Below are 21,772 nucleotides of genomic sequence, written 5' to 3'. Positions count from 1 at the left end.
TATTCAAGATTTGGGTTTTATGTGGCAAGTATAGACAAGGGATGATGGGTAGTAGCAAAGGTGTGGCCGATATGCTATTGAATGCTAAGCACCAGTTTGGTAAGGAACCAGGCAGAGACCAGAAGGGAACAGTCACTGGGCTAGGGCTGAGCCGAAATTATGATTGCAGAGCAGAGGGACCTAAGGTCTGTAATATAAATAAAGCCATGGGAATTTTTCAAAGTGCAATAATGCTTCCTATATAGAAATCCCCCTCCCCCATTGCCTGTTCCTATCCAGGAATCACTGTATAGACAGCCAGTGACCTTTTTGGCATCATGGGGCTGTATCTCAAGCAATGGCCTGATAAGGTTGAAAAGCAGGAATTAATACCCCATCTGAAGACTTAAAGAAATAATCATGTTGTGGCTCTCAAGATGGCTTAGAGAGTAAAGGTTCTTGTGTCACAGGCCTGGCAACCTAAGTTCAATTCGCAGAATCACATAAGGTTGACAGGCAAGAAACAGCTCCAAAAAAAAAAGTCCTCTGACCTCCACACATGTGCTATGGCATGTGTGCCCACATACATCATGTGCACAATAATGAATAAATCAATAGATTTGAATATGTAATGCTATCAAAATAATACATTGTTTCAAACACCTGGAAAACCATTGAGCAAGCAGAGCAAGCAATGTCATCACCTGGAAACATCTCGTATCCAACTAGCTCAAGTTTAATTTTTCTAGAAAATGTTTGGCAGTGATAAGTTTAAAAAGAGATCTGTTGAATTATTTCAACTAAAGAAATGACCCAAATCTAAAAATATAATCAATGTGTAAGGTTGTCTGTATAGAACAATATTCTCTTTCATTTTTATTCTTGTTCTTTATACTTCCTTGTTAGTTGTTTGTCTTTTGGTAAATCTTTGGAATTATGATAATCTTCTTTAAGTCTTTAAATTTTTCTTTTCTCTCTCTCTCTCTCTCTCTCTCTCTCTCTCTCTCTCTCTCTCTCTCTCTTCCTCTCTCTGTTTCCTACTTATTTAAGGTGAGGATGCAAGGAGATGCAGCTGTTCTAAATAAAAGAATAAGCACTCAGCCGGGGCTCACAGCACTTCCTGAGAACCCAAACACTGCACTTCCACATTTCCAAGATACACCTTGTGAGCTGCAGCCAAGGATTGACCCATCTCTTGTTCAGCCAGGGAAGGATGGCCTCATTATGGGTGGCCAAGGTGACGCCTCTGTAGATGCCATTTACAAAGCAGTTGTCGATGCAGCCAGCAAAGGAATGCAGGTTGTCATCACCACTGCCGTCAACAGTACAACTCAGATCAGCCCTGTTCCGGCCCTGAGTGCCATGAGTGCCTTCACTGCTTCTATTGGTGACCCGTTAAACCTGTCCAGTGCTGTGAGCGCGGTCATTCATGGGCGGAGCATGGGAGGAGTGGATCATGATGGCAGGCTGAGGAATGCAAGAGGGGCACGGCTACCCAAGAGTATAGACCATGGGAAACACTCCAGCGAAGGAGATGGGTTTGAGTATTTCAAGTCAGCAAGTTGCCACACATCAAGAAAACAGTGGGATGGGGAGCAAAGTCCCAGAGGGGAGCGTAACAGGTGGAAATATGAGGAATTTTTAGATCATCCAGGCCATGTTCACAGTAGTCCTTGTCATGAAAGGCCCAACAACGTATCTACACTGCCATTTCTAGCTGGGGAACAGCACCCAATACTGTTACCACCAAGAAACTGTCAAGGGGATAAAATTCTGGAGGAAAATTTCAGGTATAATAACTACAAAAGAACTATGATGAGTTTTAAGGAGAGACTAGAAAGCACTGTGGAGAGATGTACACACATTAATGGGAACAGACCTCGGCAGAGTCGGGGATTTGGAGAGCTGCTAGGCTCTGCAAAACAAGACCTAGTCTTAGAGGGGCAGTCTCCAGGTTCTTCGAATAGTTTGGAAAGTTCTCTGGTCAAAGACTACATCCATTACAATGGAGACTTTAATGCCAAAAGCATTAATGGGTGTGTGCCTAGTCCCTCAGATGCTAAAAGCATTAGTAGTGAAGATGACCTAAGGAATCCAGACTCCCCCTCTTCACATGAGTTGATACACTATAGACCAAGGACGTTCAATGTTGGTGACTTGGTCTGGGGCCAAATCAAAGGACTGACTTCCTGGCCTGGAAAATTCATAAGAGAAGACGACGTTCACAATTCATGCCAACAAAGCCCCGAGGAAGGGAAGGTATACCAATCTTTATCCATTGTCAAATACTAACCTCTGTTCAAATATCAATTATTCTGTTTTGTTATCATCACTTTGGATTCTTTGGATTTGATTTTAAGATTCTTCATGACTCATTGAGGTCTCACAAGCTTCTGGAGCATAAAATGAAGAGGGGATGGTTATAGTCACCAAGGTGTCATGTTGACAAGGGGTGAGTCATGAAAACCTTACAGACCCACTAGGCTCAGAGTGCCTCTAACCCTCAACCAGATTTCTAGAATCCTGTTAACTCCATCCTACTTATCTGTGTTTACATAGTGCTTTATTCAATAGAGGAAGGCAATGACAAGGGAAAATATGGAAGGGGTATCTTGGTGTACCAATAGATAGCTTTCTTCCACATGCTTATGTGTGACATCCAGAGGTGGGGCATTGATAAAATCTGGATGAAACTACAACTATTACAGAAAGCAGCCGGTAACGTTTTTATTCTTTTCAGAGTAAGTTCTGGGTCTTTTTGACATGTGGAAATGTTTACATCAATAGTCTGTCTCTACTTAACACAATCTGACCATATAAATTAAATGAAAATGTACCCATGAACTACCATCTGAGTTAGAAGAAATAGTAGGGGTGTCTGCGTCTCTTAAAAGTGGCTGCAAGAAACATGCAGAATGTTTAAAGTAAATAGAAACATTTTTACTAGACCAGGAAGAGAAACTCATGACCAATTCCCTCTTATAAAGAAACAGAATTTCTCATCTTCTTAGCTAATAAAAATCACTCTTACAGGTATATGTTGTTCTCTTAAAGAGGGTATTGTGCAAAGCAATTTCAACTGTGCTCAGACTTAAGCTGGCACTTAGATTTAATGGCAGGAAACCAAGAGCATTTTTGCCTGCACAATAAAAGGACTGTCTTTCGTCAATGGGGCCAGGAGGTCCTCAAACTCATGCTTATAATGCCTAATATATACTTGTCATGATACACTGTGAGCCTGATGTTTTTACTTTTGATAAGAAAATGAATTCCATACTGCTATTCACAAAATATTTTATTCTTGATACTCTCTGAGGCCAGCCTAGCATCTGTTAGGTTGATAAACCTGAATATTTTTGACAGTTTGTTCAGGAAATAATTAGAAACAGCAAAAAAGGTGCTCTTATAAATGGTATCGCTCCAAATACAAGCTACTTACTAAACTACATTATAATTTCTGTGCAAATGAACCAAGGTTATTCATATATATATTCATATATATATGTGAAGGTTACCACTCTCCCCAAACATTGTTCTAGCTGTAATATGCATCAAGATGCTGTATACCCTCACAAGATAAAGGCATGTAGTGATTGTGTGTGTGAGTCTGTATGGTGTGCATGTGTGTTTGCATGCATGTAGGCACATATGTATGGATGCATATGCACATGTATGTGTGTGCTGTGGAGATTGTGGAGGTCCCAGGTTGATGTCAAGTGTCTTCCTTAGTTTGTTTACTGTACATATTGAGTCAGGGTCTCTCACTGAACCTGGTTCCTGGTCTGGCACAGCACCTGTCTCCACTGGGGTTGTAAGTGGGTCACCATAACTGCCTGACTTTCATGTGCACATCCAATTCATGTTTGAGAAGCAAGCATTTTACCTGCAAAGCCATCACCTCAAGCCCAAATTCATGTTCTTTTAACACATTTCATAGTAAACACTGGTCTCAATCTCGATTTATGTGTTTGAATACTCTTTTTTTTTTTTTTTTTTTTAACATCCAGACCGAATTTTCCCTTCTCCCAGTTCCTCACTCCCCCAACCCCCGCCCCAATCTTCTACTACTACTCTGTTTCACTTCAGTAAAGGACAGGCCTCCCATGTATATCATCTAGCCACGGTATGTCAAATTGCAGTAACACTAGGTACATCCTCTCCTATTAAAGTTAGACAAGGCAATCCAGCAAGAGGAAAAGGTCCCAAAGCAGGCAAAGGATTCAGAGACAGCCCCTTCTCCCACTATGAGGAGTCCTGCAAGAAGACTAGCTACGTAACTATAACAAATGTGCAGAGGGCCTAGGTCAGCGCCATGCAGGTATCTGGTTGTTGGTCCAGTGTCTGTGAGCCCCTATGAGCCCAGGTTAGTTGATTCTGTCGTTTTCTTGTGGAACCCTTGACCTATCTGGCTCCTACAATCTTCCCTCTTCTGCAGGATTACCTAATGTTTTGCTGTGGGTCAGCATCTGTCCGCATCAGTTGCTAGGTGAAGCCTCTCTGATGACAGTTGGGCTAAGCACCATTCTATGAGTATAGCAGAATATCATTAGGAGTCATTTCATTGACTCCTGTCCCCCTCCCCCAGTTGTGGTTGGTTATGTCCTAGGTCTGTGTAATACCCTCCTCTGGATCCTGGCCATCAGGGTTGTGCTCCCTCTCATGGTATGGGTCTCAAGCTAGACCAGTCACTGACTGACCACTCCCACAATTTCTACACCAACTTTACCACAGCGTATCTTGCAGGAAGGACAAATTGTAGGTCAAAGGTTTTGTAGCTGGAAGTCTTACCTAATTACAGGAGATAGCCAGTTCAGATTCTGTATAAAACAAGTTGGGTGGTGGTAGTACACACCTTTAATGCCAACACTCAGGAGGCAGAGGTAGGCAGTTTGAGTTCAAGGTCATCATGGTCTACAGAGATCCAGGACAGCCAGCGCTATATAACACAGTGAAACCCTGTCTCAAGAAAATGCCTCCCCAAAAGAACAACAAAAAAAAAAAAAACCTTTGATATCAAGATGCATGAAAAGTATTTTTAATAATTCAAAATATATAAATTAAAGCATATATTACGGTGAGAAAACAAAAAAATGTGTAATGAAATATCAGTGATAACACATGAAATATTTATCATTAAAAAGCAAGGTACAGGGCTAACAAAATGACTTAGCAGAGAAAAGTGTTTGCTGCCAAGCCTAACTACCTGAATTCCATCCCCAGGACCCATATAATGAGAGGAGAGAATGAATCCTACAAGTTGTCTTCAAACTTTCATGTTGCATGCACATATGCACACCCAGGTAATAGTAAAATTTAAGGCAAAATACAACATGTGTAAAACTCTATGTGTAAACTCTGTGTAAAAGCCCATATCGCTTTTGCACATAAATAGCAAATTCATGAGAATTTCAAACAACAAAGAAAGGGCTTCCTCACCTTATTTCATGATGCCTATTTCCATGAGGCCCAAAAAGACTCAAACAAGACTCAGAATTTAAAGCAGATGATCTTTATTCAGGGTATTAATGACCCTGATTCATCAAGGACAGATTAAAATATATTCAGTATCCAAGTACAGAAAAGAGAAAGATATTATAGGAATAAAATTTTTAGATTTGTCCTTTTATGCAAGTGAACTAATTATGATAATGGGCTTTATTTACATAGGACCTCTCAGCAATGTTGTATAAATCAAGCCTTGAAGCCAGTAAGCGCGCCTCTGCTTTTAAAAGTCAGAACCATGGTTTTCCTTCTATGCACTGAGTGTTCAGTACTTATTAAAGTCTAGTTGGATTACAGTAAAACTTTATTAGTTTTACTGTGGACTGCAGGGCCATTTTTACTGGTGTTTACCTTTTAGGTGAGCAAAACCTCTCTTACCAGGTTGTCACTCCAAGCCTTCTAAGCCTTCATCTTTAATACTATTTGTAAGTACAATAAAGTATATTGATCCAAAATCCTGTCAGATCCTACCACATAAAAGCTCTGTTCACTATAATTTTTATAATGTATTTGGTATCCCTCCCAACTCCATCCCATTTACTTTTTTCCCCATTACAGTCTTTGTTCGCAGCACCACTCAGAATTCTTTCTAAATTCATGCAAGTTAGAAAAATAAATAATCACAGGATGGTAGATAACTGTTTAAAACCAAGCTATATAAGCTAGATACCCCGTGTAGTCTCTGTGTGAAACAGAACAGTCTTTGGTATGGATTAGAGCATTGGCTGACTTGAGTAGAGTACTAGTCATTCTAGGAAATGGCACATGCTTAGTTTATTCCAACAGAAAGTCATTTTTAACATTTGTACTGTATAATAGGTAGCAGAAGACTGACTGCATCAGCTAGGCCTAGTTTCTGAAACAGTTTATTAAAAAAGAAAAAAGAAAAAACGACATAACAACATAGTATAGAGAACCTAAAGACAGTGAGTGTTGCAGAAGGAGCTAAGGGCTTTGGAAATTCTGACAGGAGCTTATCCAAGTACTGCCAGACAATTAAGTGGATCTGCATGTGTATATTAATCCCCAAGGGCTTGGTCTCATCTAGTGGAAACAATAATTCCTACTTAAAATGGTGCTTAAGGAGTTCAGTGAGATTCCCTAAGTTCTCAAAGCAGAAGAGAACCCAGTAAAGATTAGTCTATTTCCCCTGTTTAAGACAATTTTATTAGTTTGGACTCCACCACCATTGAATTGAGGTAGTAGATCTTAGTTATTGTTGGCATTTTCCATTCACAGAAATTCCCTCCCTAGGTTGGAAGTAAAAGGATCATAGAGAATATACTCAGCAAGTAAAATATTTTGTGACAATTTTATGAATGTTATCACATAGCATACAAATCGTGTATCTGTATGTCAATTAGTGTTAGCTGTTAATTTCAAGAAGGGCTTTTGACACAGCAACATTTTAGAACAGTTTGTTAAGTGAAATTGACACTCTATAGTCTCTCGATTATTTCTAAAACATCAATTTAGACTTTTTTTTCCCTCTGTCTCCCAGCCCCAGCTACTGGCCAGTTAGCTAGTAGAGACTTTTAATAGTGTGGGAAAGAAACCAAATATGCCTGCCTCAGCTGTGTGTGGCAACACAGGAGGGTGTGTGCTTCTTGGGTTACACTCTTCAGAGAACCCGGTTTCCCATTCCCTTTGTCTTGCTTGTAATGAAGTATATTCTGATAGACAGCTAGAACCACTAAAAATATACCATGCTTTTGTTGTTTGTGGCTTGGTAAACAAGGATAAGACCTCAGGATGTTGTGCTCCACCACATGCCAGTGGCCACACAGATGAACCACTGGAGACTTTATGGAAAGATATATAGCTACTCTGGTTATCACACAGATCTTCCACAATGTGCTGGTTTTTTGTTTTGTTTTCTAAATTACACACCTATGAGGAAATGTAGTTATCCTTGTGTGATTTTTAAAGTTTCAAGTAAAGTGCACGTTTTTAATACATTTCATAATTTCACCTGTCACTTTTTTAAAAATATTGTAATTTGACAGGTGTCTATAATGCATTTTAATTATTCTGCCCCCCCATCCTCTCTTATCTGCTGTGTTCTTCCCACCCTACCAGCAACTTTCCTAGATCCATGACTTTTGGTTTTGCTTTGTGACCCATTTAGGTTAACCAGGCCTGTCTGTGTGAACATTGTATTGAGACTATCTATCGGAGCCTGTTGGGATCATCAGTGAAGTCAACAATTCCCCTTCTCACTGAATCTGTCACTAGCAAATAGTTCAGCAGTGAAGGGTGGAGCCACCAGAGCTCCTCCTCCAACTCACTGCTGATGGGCCTATTTTTGTGCAGACACAGTACAAGCATTCACAGTGACTGTGAGTTCATTATTACAAGAGAATATTTTTGTCTTGCCCAGATGACATTTCTTATATCTTCTCCCAACCTTCCAGTTCTTTCTACACTCTTACCTAATGTTCTTTGACCCTTAGAGGTTGTATAAATGTCTTATTTACATCTGAACAACCTAAGCTATCCCATAATTGCAACAGTTTACATACCCATGAATTACTGTATTGAATCTAGAGGGTTCTCTGATTATGGCTGCAAGTAGCATTTGTCTAGGAATATAAAAATAAATATTTAGAAGGCAGCTTAATATTGTCAATTTATAAACAATGGTACTAAGTTCACCCAACTTCTACTGTATATTTTCTTTAGTTTGGTTACCAGTTTGTTTGAATGTGAGTTTTTCAAACATCTTTCATTTTGGTTGACCTTTCTCTCTGCCCCATCATCTCTATCCCCCCTCATCACCTCCTTACTTAAACTTTTCCATACTGAGCATTCCCTCTTCTACTTCTGTATTTCTTATGTTCTATGATCCTCCTGCCTTATACATGCCACTCCCAATAGCTTCTTTCTAGTTTCTTGGCTTCTACAGTAATTCCAAGTTGAACATGAAAATTTGCAGATGGGAAACTTGGATCCCCAAATGAAGAACACGTGACATTTTTTTTTTCTGGGCCTTGCTCAGCATAATTTTTTTCAAGCTCCATCCATTTACCTGCAGATTTCTTAATTGTATTTTTCTTTACAGCTAAATAAAATTCCATTGTGCATGTGCACCATGCTTTCAATAGCTATTCATCAGTTCATAAATATCTAGGCTGATCTGGTTTCACAGTTTTGGGGGGAATAGAACGGGGGGAATAGAACAATAAACATGGATGAGCAAGTATCTCTGTAATAGGATATAGATTCCTTTGAATATACATCCAGAAGTGTAGATGATATTACTATTTCAAGCTGTTTGAAGAACCCCATTCTGATTTCTGTAGTGTGTGCAGCAGTTTGCACTTTCGCCGAGTAAGTGTCCCTCTTTCCCTACATCCTTTAGAATATCTATTGTCATTTCTTGATGATAGCCATTCTCTCTTGAGTGAGACAGAAACCCAATGTGGATTTAATTTGCATTTCCTTTGTCTGATGTCGAACACTTGTTAAATTATATATTAGCCATCTATATTGCTTTTGGAAAGTCTCTATTCAGATATATTAGTCCATTTTTTTGGAGTGGTTCACTTGTTTGCTGTATGGTATTGTTTCTGTTCTTTGTATGGCCTATATGTTAATAGTCTTTTGGATAAATAGGTGCCATCTGCCGCTTTTGGTCATGTATCAGCTAGCCTTGAAAGGTTGCTACTCAATAATAATCAAAACATAAAATTCTTATTTTTTATAAATTAAATCTTTTTACTGTTTTCAATGCTACCCCTTCGTTCTTCATATTTTGTTGCACTTCTGTGTGTATTCTGAACTTTAAAGACTTATCAGAGTAGCACAAAAATATTTCCTTTCCATGAAACATTTATTGTAGAGAGATATTCGTTAACTTACTAGGAAAATCTCTGCAAAAATCATCAGTGTGCAAAAGCCCCCTTCTTAGATTCACACTTTGACTTATTCTACATGGTTGTATTTGCAGTGATAATATAAAAATGGCTCTCTCATTGATTGATTGATTAAAGCTGTCAACTTCGTCATCATTAAAACTTACTCATTTGGGGGCAGCGTGCTTTCTGTCTTTCAGTTTAGTCTTGCCACATGCACACACAGGCTCTACAGAGTGTGGAGCATAACCAAAACATGGCTCTATTTATATTCCTGAGATATGAACTTGAGACTGAGCCTGGGGACCCACTTTGGGAGGTCTGCCTTCCTGTCATGTTTTGGCCTTCTGCTTTAAAGAACATTCTGTGTGTGCTTGATTACAGGTGATAGCTAATTTGTAGTCTGTAGTACTGTGATTCTGTGTCCAAAATATTCCTTGTACATTTACTATTGCTAAGCACTGTTGGAAATGAATCTTTTTGCCTAGATAGACACAGTCTTTGAGCTACTTTTTTGGCTAGTGTTATGGCAAAGGCAACCAATGCTATATTGGCCCAGAATCTTCTTAGAAATGAAGTAAAACCATATTTGGAAGTAATAAGAAAGATAAAAATCCAAAACAACAAAGTCAGTCCCTAATCCAAATTTGAAAGATAGTAAGAATGAAGATCTAGACCAGCCCAAAGATATTACTATCAAGACAAATACTAAACAGAGTGAAAAGGTAGGGAAGTCTATAAATATATAAATATATACAAATAAAACTTTATACAAATACATAGATTAAAATGTTGAAAGGTTTTATAATGTTCTAATTAAAATAATATCACATATATCAGTGGCATTTTGGCAAAGGCTACTTTGATGTTTGTAAAGCAGATTTGTGTTCATGTTAATTTAGATCTCAGCGACTATCATGATCTTTATCCCCACTTTACAGAGGAGAGAGCTAAAGCTCAGAGAAGAGGCATTGCTAAGGACATGAGACATAAGCTATTCATGCAGATCCCTACCTTGCTCTTCTAACTTTACACATAGTATTCCTCATTACTCAGAGCCCCAAGACATGCTAGAATAGAAAGGGAAACTTGAAGACAGATGTCTCACTTCTGTTATGAAATCTGTGATTTGACTGGTGCTCCTTAGACTTGTTTGTCCTTAGACTAATCTATGGGGAGAGACATACAAATTTAGAGGGTAATTTGATACCATGCCCATTTAATAAAGTAGTAGTAAATTCACCCTTAGGCCTGGATTCTTGCCCAGATGTACAATTCTAAGGTATGTGTTTCCTTTTGTGGAACAGTTCTTAAATCCTATCAGGAAGTGTGTGGTTACCCCCATAGCATTCATGCAACTACTGTCATGGATATTCTTGTCTCACTGATCATTATTGTATCTCATAGGAGTCATAGCTAGGTAAGATTGTTGACTGTTGATGACTCCTCCTAAGCCCCCCGCCAAAGCCTGCACAGCACCTCTGGTACTATAATAAATTAGTCAAGAAAGGAACCTTCCTGTTTAGTACCAACTTGATTTCTCCATATCCTGTGACCAAATGTGTATTATCTTCAGCAGTAGTTTTTGCTATAGAGGTTGTGGTGGGCAACCAAGAACCATGTAATATCCTATATTATTTTTGGCATCTCCAATATTCCACCACTGACTGACTAACAACTAGAAAGGAAGTATGCAACACCTGGCACAGGGCTTTTTGTCTGGGCATCTATGGCTTCAGGGAGGAGCATTATCCTGTTTGTAGAGTAGCCCCCAATTAAATGTTTTTCTATGGATATATGTATATGTGGAGCTTATATAATAGTAGGGTTTTTTCTTAAACGACATTAGTGTTGGTTATCAATTGCCTACACCCTACTTTGTTTTACTCTCCCATTTCTCTATGTAAAACTCCATCCTTATTTTTCCCTTTTTATTCTTCATTCCATCTAAAATCTTTCTTTGTCCTTCCCACTAATCATCCTAGATTTTGTAGTTTCCTAGATTATACTCCAGTTTAAACACAAAAATCTAAAGATTCAATGCTAAGATCCACGTATAGCGAAAACATGCAAAACTTGTCTTCCTGAGTCTGGGCTTCCTCAGTATAACGTTTCCCAGTTCCTTACATTTACTTGTAGATCTCAGGATGTCTTTTTTTCTTTATGACTGAATATAACATCATTGTGTACAGGTACCGCATTTTTATTATCCATTCATCAGATGATGGACATCTACACTGCTTCCATGTCCTAATATTGTGAATGTAGCAGCTATAAAAGTGGAGGAACATGAGTCTCTGTAGCTGCAGATTCTTTTGACTCTACATGCCCAGTCATGGTATGTTTATCATTCTGGAGGTGGTGAGACAGCAGCGTAGATCTGATAAATGAGGGGGACTGAAGTCTTATGCCCTAGCCAACTTTATTCAGAACACTGGATAATGTATACTCTGAGTGTTAAGAGAAATCACATAAGTAAATTGTACAATCACAAAGGCTATCAATACATGATGGGCAAATCACACAGGATGGGTAAGCTGCATATGACGAAAATGAAAACTTGTTTTTCCATAGAGGCATATGAGTAACAACAGCTGAAGCAAACTCGGTCCTATCCACTACACCAAGAGAGGCATAAAAACACATTCCAAGAACAATTCCATGTTTTTGAAGAAACCAAGGTCACAAAACTCTTGTCTTGGTTTCTTGAAGTTTTCTTACGAGAACTTAGAATTCTTCTGTTGGACTGTGTTCAAGTGGTATAGTTGAAACAAAGAGTAGGTCTATTTCTAGTTTTTTGTTTGTTTGTTTGTTTGTTTGTTTGTTTAAGAACTGTGACACTGATTTCCACAGTGGCTGTACCAGCTTGTACTCCCAACAAAATTGCATAAAGGTTCCCCATTCCCATTTGCTTGCCAACCATTTGTTGGCTTTTATTTTCTTAATCTGAGCCATTCTGACTAGGATAAGATGAAATCTCAAAGCAGTTGTAATTCACATTTCTATGGTAGTTAAGGATCATGAACATTTAAAAAATTCTCTAAAAATTTTATTTCCGCTAAGAACTCTGTTCAGTTCCATAGCATACTTTTTAATTGAATTGCTTCTTTTCTTGGTATTTTGAGGATTTTTTGTTTTGTTTTGGTTTTGTTTTGGTTTTTGTCTTTTGTGCATTCTAGACACTAATCCTCTGTAAGATAGCTATAATTTTCCCCATTCTATAGGATGTCTCTGCAGTCTATTGTCAAATGCCTTTATAGGACAGTAGCATTTCATAGAGTCCCACTTGTTGTCAGTCCTTGTCTTAGTTACTATTATTATCATTAATTACTATTACTGAGACCATGACCAAGGCAACTATTAAAAGAAAGCATTTGATTTCGTTTCTGATTTCAGGGAGTTAGCTTCCATAATTGCCAAGCAAACTAACAGCTTAGAGCTCACATCTTGATCCATACCCACAAGGCAGAGATGACACTGGGAGTGGGAAGAGTCTTTAGAAACCTACAATGACATACCTCCTCCGACAAGGCTTACCTCCTTATCCTTCCAAAACAGTTCCACCAACTAGGGAGCAAGCCTTCAAATATATGAGCCTGTGGGAGACATACTCATTCAAATCACAGCAGTCCTATTTCTGGGTGACCAGAGTCCTATTCACAAAGTCCTTACTTGAGCCTGTATCCTGGAATGTACTCCCTACTCTTTCTTCTAGAAGTTTTGGAGTTTTAATTCTAACATTGAATTTTTGGATACATTTGTAGTTGATTTGTGTGCAGGTTGAGAGAGAAGGATACAGTTTCATTCTTTTATGTGTAGGATTCCAGTTTTATAAACACCATTTGCTAAAGATGTTCTTTCCTTCAGTGTGTGTTTTTGTCATCTTTGTCAAAATTAAGGTGGCTGAGACTTATATCTGGGTCCTTTCATTGAGTTCATTAATCAGTGTGTGTGTGTTTTCACCAGTGTCATGAATCTTTAGTTAATGTGGCTTTCGGGAATGAGAATATTTCCAGCAGAGTTGTTTTGTTTTTTAGTTCAGGAGTATTTTTGGTTATTCAGGATCCTTTGTTGTTCCATATAAATGTTAAGATTATTTTTCAAATTATATAAAGAATTGCATTGGAAATCTTATGGAAATTACTTTTGATAATTGTTAAACATGTATGAAGGGTTATGTAATGGTGGCCATTACTAATGACAGGATTACTATTAGAATGAGACTATGAGATTATGACCAAAGATAAAATGTTAAAGTCCTCTAGCAGTTTCTCACTAAGCTAGGAATAACCTTACTTATAAATGTACAAGAATCTAAAATTATAATTATAAAGTATTAAGTATCTTCAAATAACTTGCTCCTTCAGTGTAAGTTTTATAAAAATATTTGTGTGTTTAATATTTTAATGTTACGTTTATATGCTTGGTTTTCCTGGTTTTTATTTATACGTTAACTAATTTATAACGAAGTCTTCATTAAATCATTAAGCATGATTTCCATTTGATGAGAATTTGAATATATTTTCTTCTTCTCTGATACCATATTTAGGAATATTTTAAAGACTTTTTAATACATTGCAAATAGAGAATTTTCCCAAGAAACAATATATAGTGTGTGTATACTGAGTGTGTATATATTATTATATTATGTATATATTATGTATATTATACACACACATCAGGTAGATACGTATATCACACACATATTAAATAAACATTTTCATGGAAATATATATGGTTTTTATCACAAAAATACACAGTGATATGTACCTTACTTTTGTTTAGTTTCAGAAACTACTACCATTACTCTTCTCTCAAGGCCACTGAACTATCTATGAGTAATGTAGCTTAGTGTGACTGTATCTTAGAGCTTCAGAAGCAGATTTAAATGAAGAGACTATGGTAGGTAATAAAGTCAAAGAAATTAAAGACCACTGGAAAATCATCCAGGCGTTTAAAAATTGGACATAGTACAATGGATAAAGGTGATTGTTCCCAAACCCAAAGAGTTCAATTCCTAGGACCCACATGGGAAAAGAAGAGAAGTAATTTATTCAAGTTGTCCTCTGACCTCCACATAAGGGCTGTATCACCAACATACACATGCATACACATAAGCAAATAAAACAAAAAACTTACCTGAAGATAAATTTGCACATGTTAGTTACTAAATTTCAGTAAACAATATTTTTATTTTAAACAATTTAGTCTAGTGGCCTAGCTTTTTATGATATATATACATGTGTGTATATACTCATGTATGGTTATATATTTTTTAATGTGGCTTTCTTAGCTATAAAATGATTTTATATTTTATTCATGCTTGACTTAATAGAGGTTGACTATTCTGGAAACAGAACTGTTCAACTCCGGCCATATAATTTAAACTTGTTAATCTTGTATGAAAAATAAAATATTATCATATTAAATGGTAAAGTAGCTCCTTTTACATGAAATAGCCAACAGTTTTACTGCCCCGTATTCTATACTCAATTAAAATTACAAATTGAGAACTTAAAAATATTCTGACCTAACAAGTTTTTGTTTGTTTTGTTTGGGGGAGGGTGTGTTTCCAGATAGGGTTTCTCTGTGTAGCCTTGGCTGTCCTAGAGCTCACTTTAGTTAACTAGGCTGGCAACTCAGAGATGAGTCTGCCTCTGCCTCCCAGCTTCTGGGATTAAAGGCAACCTAACAAGTTTTGAAAATTAAGGTCAACAGGCTACTTGTTGCAGCTTTTGTTTAGGTGTGAACCTGAATTCTGTGTCTCATCAAAATTATGAGATCTCTTGTAGTCACAGGAGACCTGAGTAGGATAGATCTTTCAGTACAGGAGGGCTTTCCTCCTATTGGCAGCAAGTTCATTTAAAAATAAATGGAGTTAAGCATGAGCTATACAGTGAGAAAACTGTATAGTAAGGCCTGGTCTCAAAAAATAAGAAATGTGTAGTACCATAAATGTAATAAGTATAATATATTGTATGTTCTTTTAATGAATGTACACACAAAGTAGAACTTTACCATGAAATATGATACTGTACATAGAAACCTTCTTTGTTTTAGGGATATGGATACAATCAGTTCCCTTGGGTTTTTCTGGTCAGTAGGACACATCTCTGTATGTGTGGCAGGGACAAAGATGTCCTTCCTTTGTTCTGGCACATATCCTATCAGATATCCCCAACAAACTTGTGTTATTTGACTAAACACATAGAAATGCCTGTACTCAGACATGAAAGTGGAAACACTGTTATTCTTAGTGTGTGTTAGTCTGAGGATGAGGTCACAAGAAATTATTTATAAATGACATTCATAAGTGTCATTAAAATTTAAAGACAAAAGCTAATTTCTTTGCTTGTAAGTATTTATTTTCTTATCCATGAAGCTTTTCCCAAACTCTGAATTTTTATATGAAAGTGGCTTAGTAGTGATGAGCATACAGATAAGGGATAGCTTGATTTAAAAAAAAATCAGGAAAAATAGCAAAATATTTCCAAAGGCATTTTGATACATACACATTTTTCTCATTTTTTTTTTGTTTTTCTGGAGGGAGGGGCAGAAGGTATACACACACCTCATGCATGCTAATACCTAGTCCCACTGGGGTGGCCAGGTTCTGTGGAGTAAACCAACTTCACAGATTTGCAGTGATGGCAGGACAGAAGAGAAGACAAGCCTACGAAGTACGCATGGCTTCTACTCTTCCTATTTTCTGGCCTCTGAGGTACCTAATGCACTCTCCGTAATAATTGCTTTTCACTAAGCTATGTACAATATGGTCTTTCATTCTAATGACCACAGAAAACAAAGCTGCAGGATAGGTGTCACTGGCCTTTTAATAAAAGGGAAATTGAGGCTTAGAAAACCTAAGTGTCTGGGACTGGAGACTTAAATCAGCAGTAAAGAGCATTTGTTCTTGCAGAAGACCAAGCTCAGTTCTCAGCACCCACATGGGGGCTCTGTAATCATCTGTAACTTGAGTTCCAGAAGCTCTGATGCCCACTTCTGACATCTGTAAGCACCAGGCACCACAGGTGCACATTCATGCACTCAGGCAGAACATTCATACACATGAAATAAAAGAAATCAATCTAAAACTTTTAAAAGAATGTTTTAAATGTTTAATTCATGTTTTAAAAAAAAGAGAGATAAGATCCTAGATCCAACCTGTTGACTCCAATGCTTACCTTGTATCCTGAGCACCCCTCTAACCTTTCCCCTACAAGCTATAAAGATGCCACTGCTGAGACATTAGGCAGTGGAGACTGGGCCAGGATTTGTAAGCTACATGTGTATGTTGAAAATTATTTAAATCCCAGGCTTTTTATTTTCAAAACACTGACAATATCAAAGCCAACCTGGATTTCATTTCCACTGATGCTTCAACTTAAAGTCCCAGGAGCTGCCTGTAATTGAGGAAGGACAATACATTTGCTGGGGTCGGAGGGTGGGGGGGAGCAGATCCTTTCCCTAGTGCCCACACTTACTGTCTGACAAGAAAGTAGAATGAAAAGTGTGTTCAACAATTACAGGTCTGGGTAATGTGGTCTGGTCTTCATACCTTCACTCAGGTGGAGCCGGAGAAGCTGAAGACCCTAACAGAAGGTTTAGAAGCCTACAGCCGAGTCCGGAAAAGGAGCAGAAAGTAAGCACTCTGGTTTTCCATTTTGTCTTTCCATCAGGGATTGTGAAGTCTCATTGGTTTCATGTTGTGACCCAGGTACTACAGTTCTTTGATGTTTCTCATCAGAGGACCATAATGGACACTACAAACCAGCTATTACAAAAAAGACATTTTCTATGTAATTTGTCCATATGACATGTAGGATTTGCTTCTTCATTCTTTCCTTCCTCCATCCTGACCTCCTAGATTAGTAGGAAAAAAATGTGACTAGTGTTTCTTTAATGGCAATTAAATATGCTGCACAAGTTTGTTGAGTCTATTGTTTGCAATTCAAATAGTAGGGAGGGAAGCACCTGTTGTTATACATGTGTGAAAACATTGGCAGTTTGCCCACTGTCAAAGAGGTGCTTGGGGCATTTGCTGTTGTTTGACCAGAGTTATAGACTTGAATATAAGTTCTCTTAGAATTCTGACATGAAGTTGAACTTTGAACCATCATTGTTCAAGTTGTCCTGGATTGTTATTTGATGAATAAAATATACAGACAAGCAGGTAATGTTAGAGAGCATTTTTCAAAGGTAGTTTATGTATTGTAATCGTTTCACTTTAAGGTAGAGAAACAAGTGTATGTATATACAGAGGATTATTTTAAACCATGTAATTGACATACCTGTTCAGTCCCCCATTTTCCAACAACCTAGTATTACATACTAGGGCTGGAAAGGTCACTGCTTTGGTAAGGATACTTGTCTCTGAGCCTGATGGTTCCTGGAAACTGGACCCACATAGTGGAAGAAGAAAAGCAGCTCCAACAAGTTGTACTCTGATCTCCACATGTGCACTGTTTTGTGGGTGCACTGAGCACATGGGCACACACACACTAAATAAGTGATTCTTTTTTTAATAATTGCACATTAATCTTTATTCATATGTAAAATGATCCTTACAGACACCCCTTAAGACATAGGCTTAGTCTTTGTTTTGATATTTCATTGGAATTTTTTTTTGTATCAAATGTGGTGCTGGGGATAGAATGCAGAATGTCGTAAGTACACAACACAAGTGTTGTACCACTTACCCACCACGCTCACCACCCTCTTAAAAATACCAGTTTCACCTGTGTGGTTAGTAGTAGACCTTCCATTAAAGAGCCAGGCATTCTACTCTGAAGTGGCACTTCCCCTGCAGAGGTTGGATATAGGACAAGACCAGTGTCACACATTTATGGTGAGTCCTTGCTGAGTACTCTCAGTGGTGCCTGCGCTTTTGCTGTAAAAGACCCGAAAGGCTTCTGTCCAGGAAGCACACTTTGTACTTGTGTTATTTGCAAAATACAGCTGGTAACATAGAAGTGAATAACTTCCTCTAGATACTTCAAATACTGCTTTGAGATAAACTGGATCTCTCCTTTGCCCTCCATTTCACTCAGGCTGATTCTGAAAGATAATGTGTGACACACGCATACTTTAAAATTGTTTCTTTAGAGCTAGTTTACTGGTGAATTAATATGGGACTGTATAAAGCAGTGCTCTTTATCATAAGTAATCATACAACTTAACATACAGATTGGATAGGAAGAGGAAAACACAAAGCAGAGCTAGTAAGATACAGCCGTATTTATTATGCTGTTGTCTAACCACACTGGCTGGCTTTGTGTACACCAGTGCAGGGTTTTGCATTATACATGATCATTGTTTTCCTTTGTGTTATTCTCCAGTCACAAAATAAGCCACAATTGCTGAGCCCATTTGCAAATTAGGATACTCAGACCCAAATATCTTGAATAATTAGTTGAAAGTTACATAACTGATAAATGAAATTGAATCAAATCATTTATTTACTCATTTGTTTATTCCCCATTTTATTTATTCCTGAATTAGGAAAAAAATCTGTGCTAGGCACAGTGCTATAGTTCTTAGAGACAGATTCAGGAACCCACAATTAAAATGTGAAAATAGCAAGAAAAGCATTATATGTAAGTACATATGAGAAACAGAGAAGTAACAGTGGACTCAACAAAGAATGGTTCCTTTATCCATAATGGCAAAGAATGGCACACCTTTATCCCAGCACTCAGGAGGCAGAGGCAGGTAGATCTCTGAGTTCCTCTGAGTTCAAGGCCAGCCTAGTCTATACGATGAGTTCCTTGACAGCCAGGGCCCTAATAAAGAGATCCAGAGAGGGGGGAGGGGGAAAGAGGGAAAGGAAGGAAGGAAGGAAGAAAAGAAGGAAGGAAGGGAGGAAAGAAGGAAGGAAGGGTCCTAAAGATGACACCTCAGCCAATACTTAAACACTATCAAAATTGGCTTGGGTAAGACTGTTTAGATACTGTCACTACTGAACTGGGGAAAGCATCAGATAAAACGTTTTAAGTGTAAGTCTAGAAATAAAAGCAGGAGTCAATATATTGGCTCTTTGCCTTATTTGAAGTACTCAAAGTGGGTCAGATTTTCACCTTGCTATGAGTGATAAGACTGTTAGAAAACAGTCTCAGTGGCAGATCATCTAAGAGCTCGTGCTAGTAGATGAGGAAGGGTAAGAACCCAAGCAGTAATGAAGATGGAAGAGAAGAAATGTGCTCTGGGAACATTTAGGAGGTAAAATTAACAAAACATGGTAATAATGAAGTTAGGAAAGAGAGCAATCAAGGACTGGGGTTGCATGATCAAGAGGGGAGTAGAAACAGTGACTGAAATAGGAATATGGAGGGAACCGTTGGATATACTTTGGGGTATGTGGGGTAGCTGACAGACAAGTCTGAAACTGGAAAAATGGTATTTGACATGTAAATAATGCTACAGTCATACACAGGTATGCTGCCAACTTGAAGTTAGTGTACTAAGGACTGAATGCTGGAAAATTGGACATTTAACAGAATGAAGAAGGTGAAATGAATGACTAGGAAAGGGAAGAACCAAGGGGAGAGGGGAGGTTTCACAAGACAAAAGACTGAAGTTGGGCATGATGGCTTAGTCATGCATGTATCCCAGCACTCTGGGAGGTTGAGGCAGAAGGACTACTATGAGTTCTAGACCAGCACAGGCCACAGAGTGAGAACCTGTCTCCAAAAGAGGAAGAAAACAAAGACTAAAACAATCAACAGAGATCTATCCAGTAAGACAAAAAATGAGACTAATTCATTGTGTTAGGCAGTTAGAAGGCCATATGACCACAACAAGGCTAGTTTCCAGTCCTTTGATGATATGCAGAGTGCACATAAAGTATGGCATAAAACCCATAAGGAAATAAAGAGGTGAGGTCACAGATGTTCAGTCTCTTTCCTACTCTTCCTGTGAAGTTTTCCTGGGAAACCACAAAAAAAAAAAAAAAAAAAAAAAAAAAAAGGTGGGGTGTTTATTTTTAGTGTTTTGTTTGTTTGTTGTCTTTATTTTTGTTGTTGTTGTTGGTGGTGGTGGTTGTGGTGTGATTGTGGGTGTATGTTTTGCCTGCATTGTATGTGCCTGATGCCTGTGGAGGTCAGAAGAGGAAGTCAGATCCCATAGAACTGAAGTTACCCATGGTTCACAGCAGCAGGAAACTAGGCCCAGGTCCTCTACTAGAGCAACAGTACTCTGAGCCACTGAGCCATCTCACCAGAATTACAATAGGAGATTTTTGAGTTACTTTCTCATTGCTGTGAGAAAAATACCTGCAAAAGCTTATTCTGGTTGGCAGTTCCGGAGGGACACAATCTATCCTGATAGGGAACACTTGACTGAAAGCTGGTAGAAAGGCTTAGTGGCAGAACTGAAAGTTGGCTGGTCACATTGCATCAGCACACTGAAGCAGAGGCAACAGGGAGTGGAGCACAGCATAAACCTCAAGGCCTGTCTCCTAGTAGCCCACTTACGTCCTAAAAGTTTAGCAGCCTTCCCAAACAGTAATATAGTTTGGGACTGGATACTCATATGTGCAACATTTTAAGTTAAACCACAGCAATGACAAAGATCTAAGTATTGTTGTAGACTAAGAAGAGGGAAAAGTCTGAAAAGGGAAAGTGTTTAGAGAGTTAAAATATTGACTCTTGACCTAGATACATATCCTGTTTTTTGTTACTTCATAGCTATATGCCTCTGAGTATGTTGCTTAATCTCTTTGAGCCTAAATTCAACATTTCTAAAATTTGTATATTAACTCCTACTTTAGGATTGTTATGACATAGATAATATAGAGAGCCTTATACATGTACTTGGCATATATAGTTGAAAGTAAAAAATATATGTATATCATTCAGTATTTTTGACAATTGAAACAAGTTGTTATAGTAAATGGTTAGAATTTTATGTAATCATTTTAATCACTAATATCTTAAACAACAATATCATAAATGAATATGTTTAAATTGACATAATGCTTACATCCTAACCATAAGAATTAGTAACATTTTAACACTTAATTTAGGTTAATCTTCTGCTTAAAGAAGTGCCTCTAGAAAAGAAATATTTCAAAGCTTTTAGCTACATTATTATGTGTATAAATTCTTTTCTTTACCTGTTATCCTATAAAGCTAGAAAATGGTAAATGATAAAAATAAACCAAATATGTTTTCACTTTAAAACTGAGAAATGCCACCACATACTTGAGTTATAGAACATGTATAAATCAAGCTGGTACCAATTTGGAAGCTTTGTCCCTACTGGATAGCTTTCACAGTGCTAGAAAGAAGATGATATGTAGACTATTAGGAAAATGAAAAATAACCCACTTTCTTACCCAGCTGTGAACCAAGCAAACTACAAAAATGAACAATACAAATTCACTAGTACAATAGTGGCATTGGTATTAGGGAGTAACCAGCCACCTTTTAAAATTAGAT

General features: G+C 37.8%; 1 protein-coding gene across 3 annotated transcripts in view; it reads left to right on the top strand.

The window, feature by feature from the left end:
• The window catches only part of Mbd5 (methyl-CpG binding domain protein 5), a 115,894-nt gene that overhangs the window by 85,945 nt on the left and 8,177 nt on the right, over positions 1–21,772 (top strand). For 2 of the 3 annotated variants that reach the window (XM_051184726.1, XM_051184725.1), the window contains exons 9-10: positions 1,030–2,238; positions 16,904–16,977. In XM_051184726.1, coding sequence (XP_051040683.1) covers positions 1,030–2,238; positions 16,904–16,977 — 1,283 coding nt within the window. Of the gene's footprint in view, positions 1–1,029; positions 2,239–2,339; positions 2,432–16,903; positions 16,978–21,772 lie in introns of all 3 variants that reach the window. The other variant, XR_007834548.1, reaches the window with a different exon arrangement.

Source organism: Phodopus roborovskii, unplaced genomic scaffold (assembly GCF_943737965.1).
Source record: "Phodopus roborovskii unplaced genomic scaffold, PHOROB, whole genome shotgun sequence".
In the NCBI taxonomy this organism is placed as follows: domain Eukaryota; kingdom Metazoa; phylum Chordata; class Mammalia; order Rodentia; family Cricetidae; genus Phodopus; species Phodopus roborovskii.
This window is presented reverse-complemented; position numbering and strand designations above follow the sequence as displayed.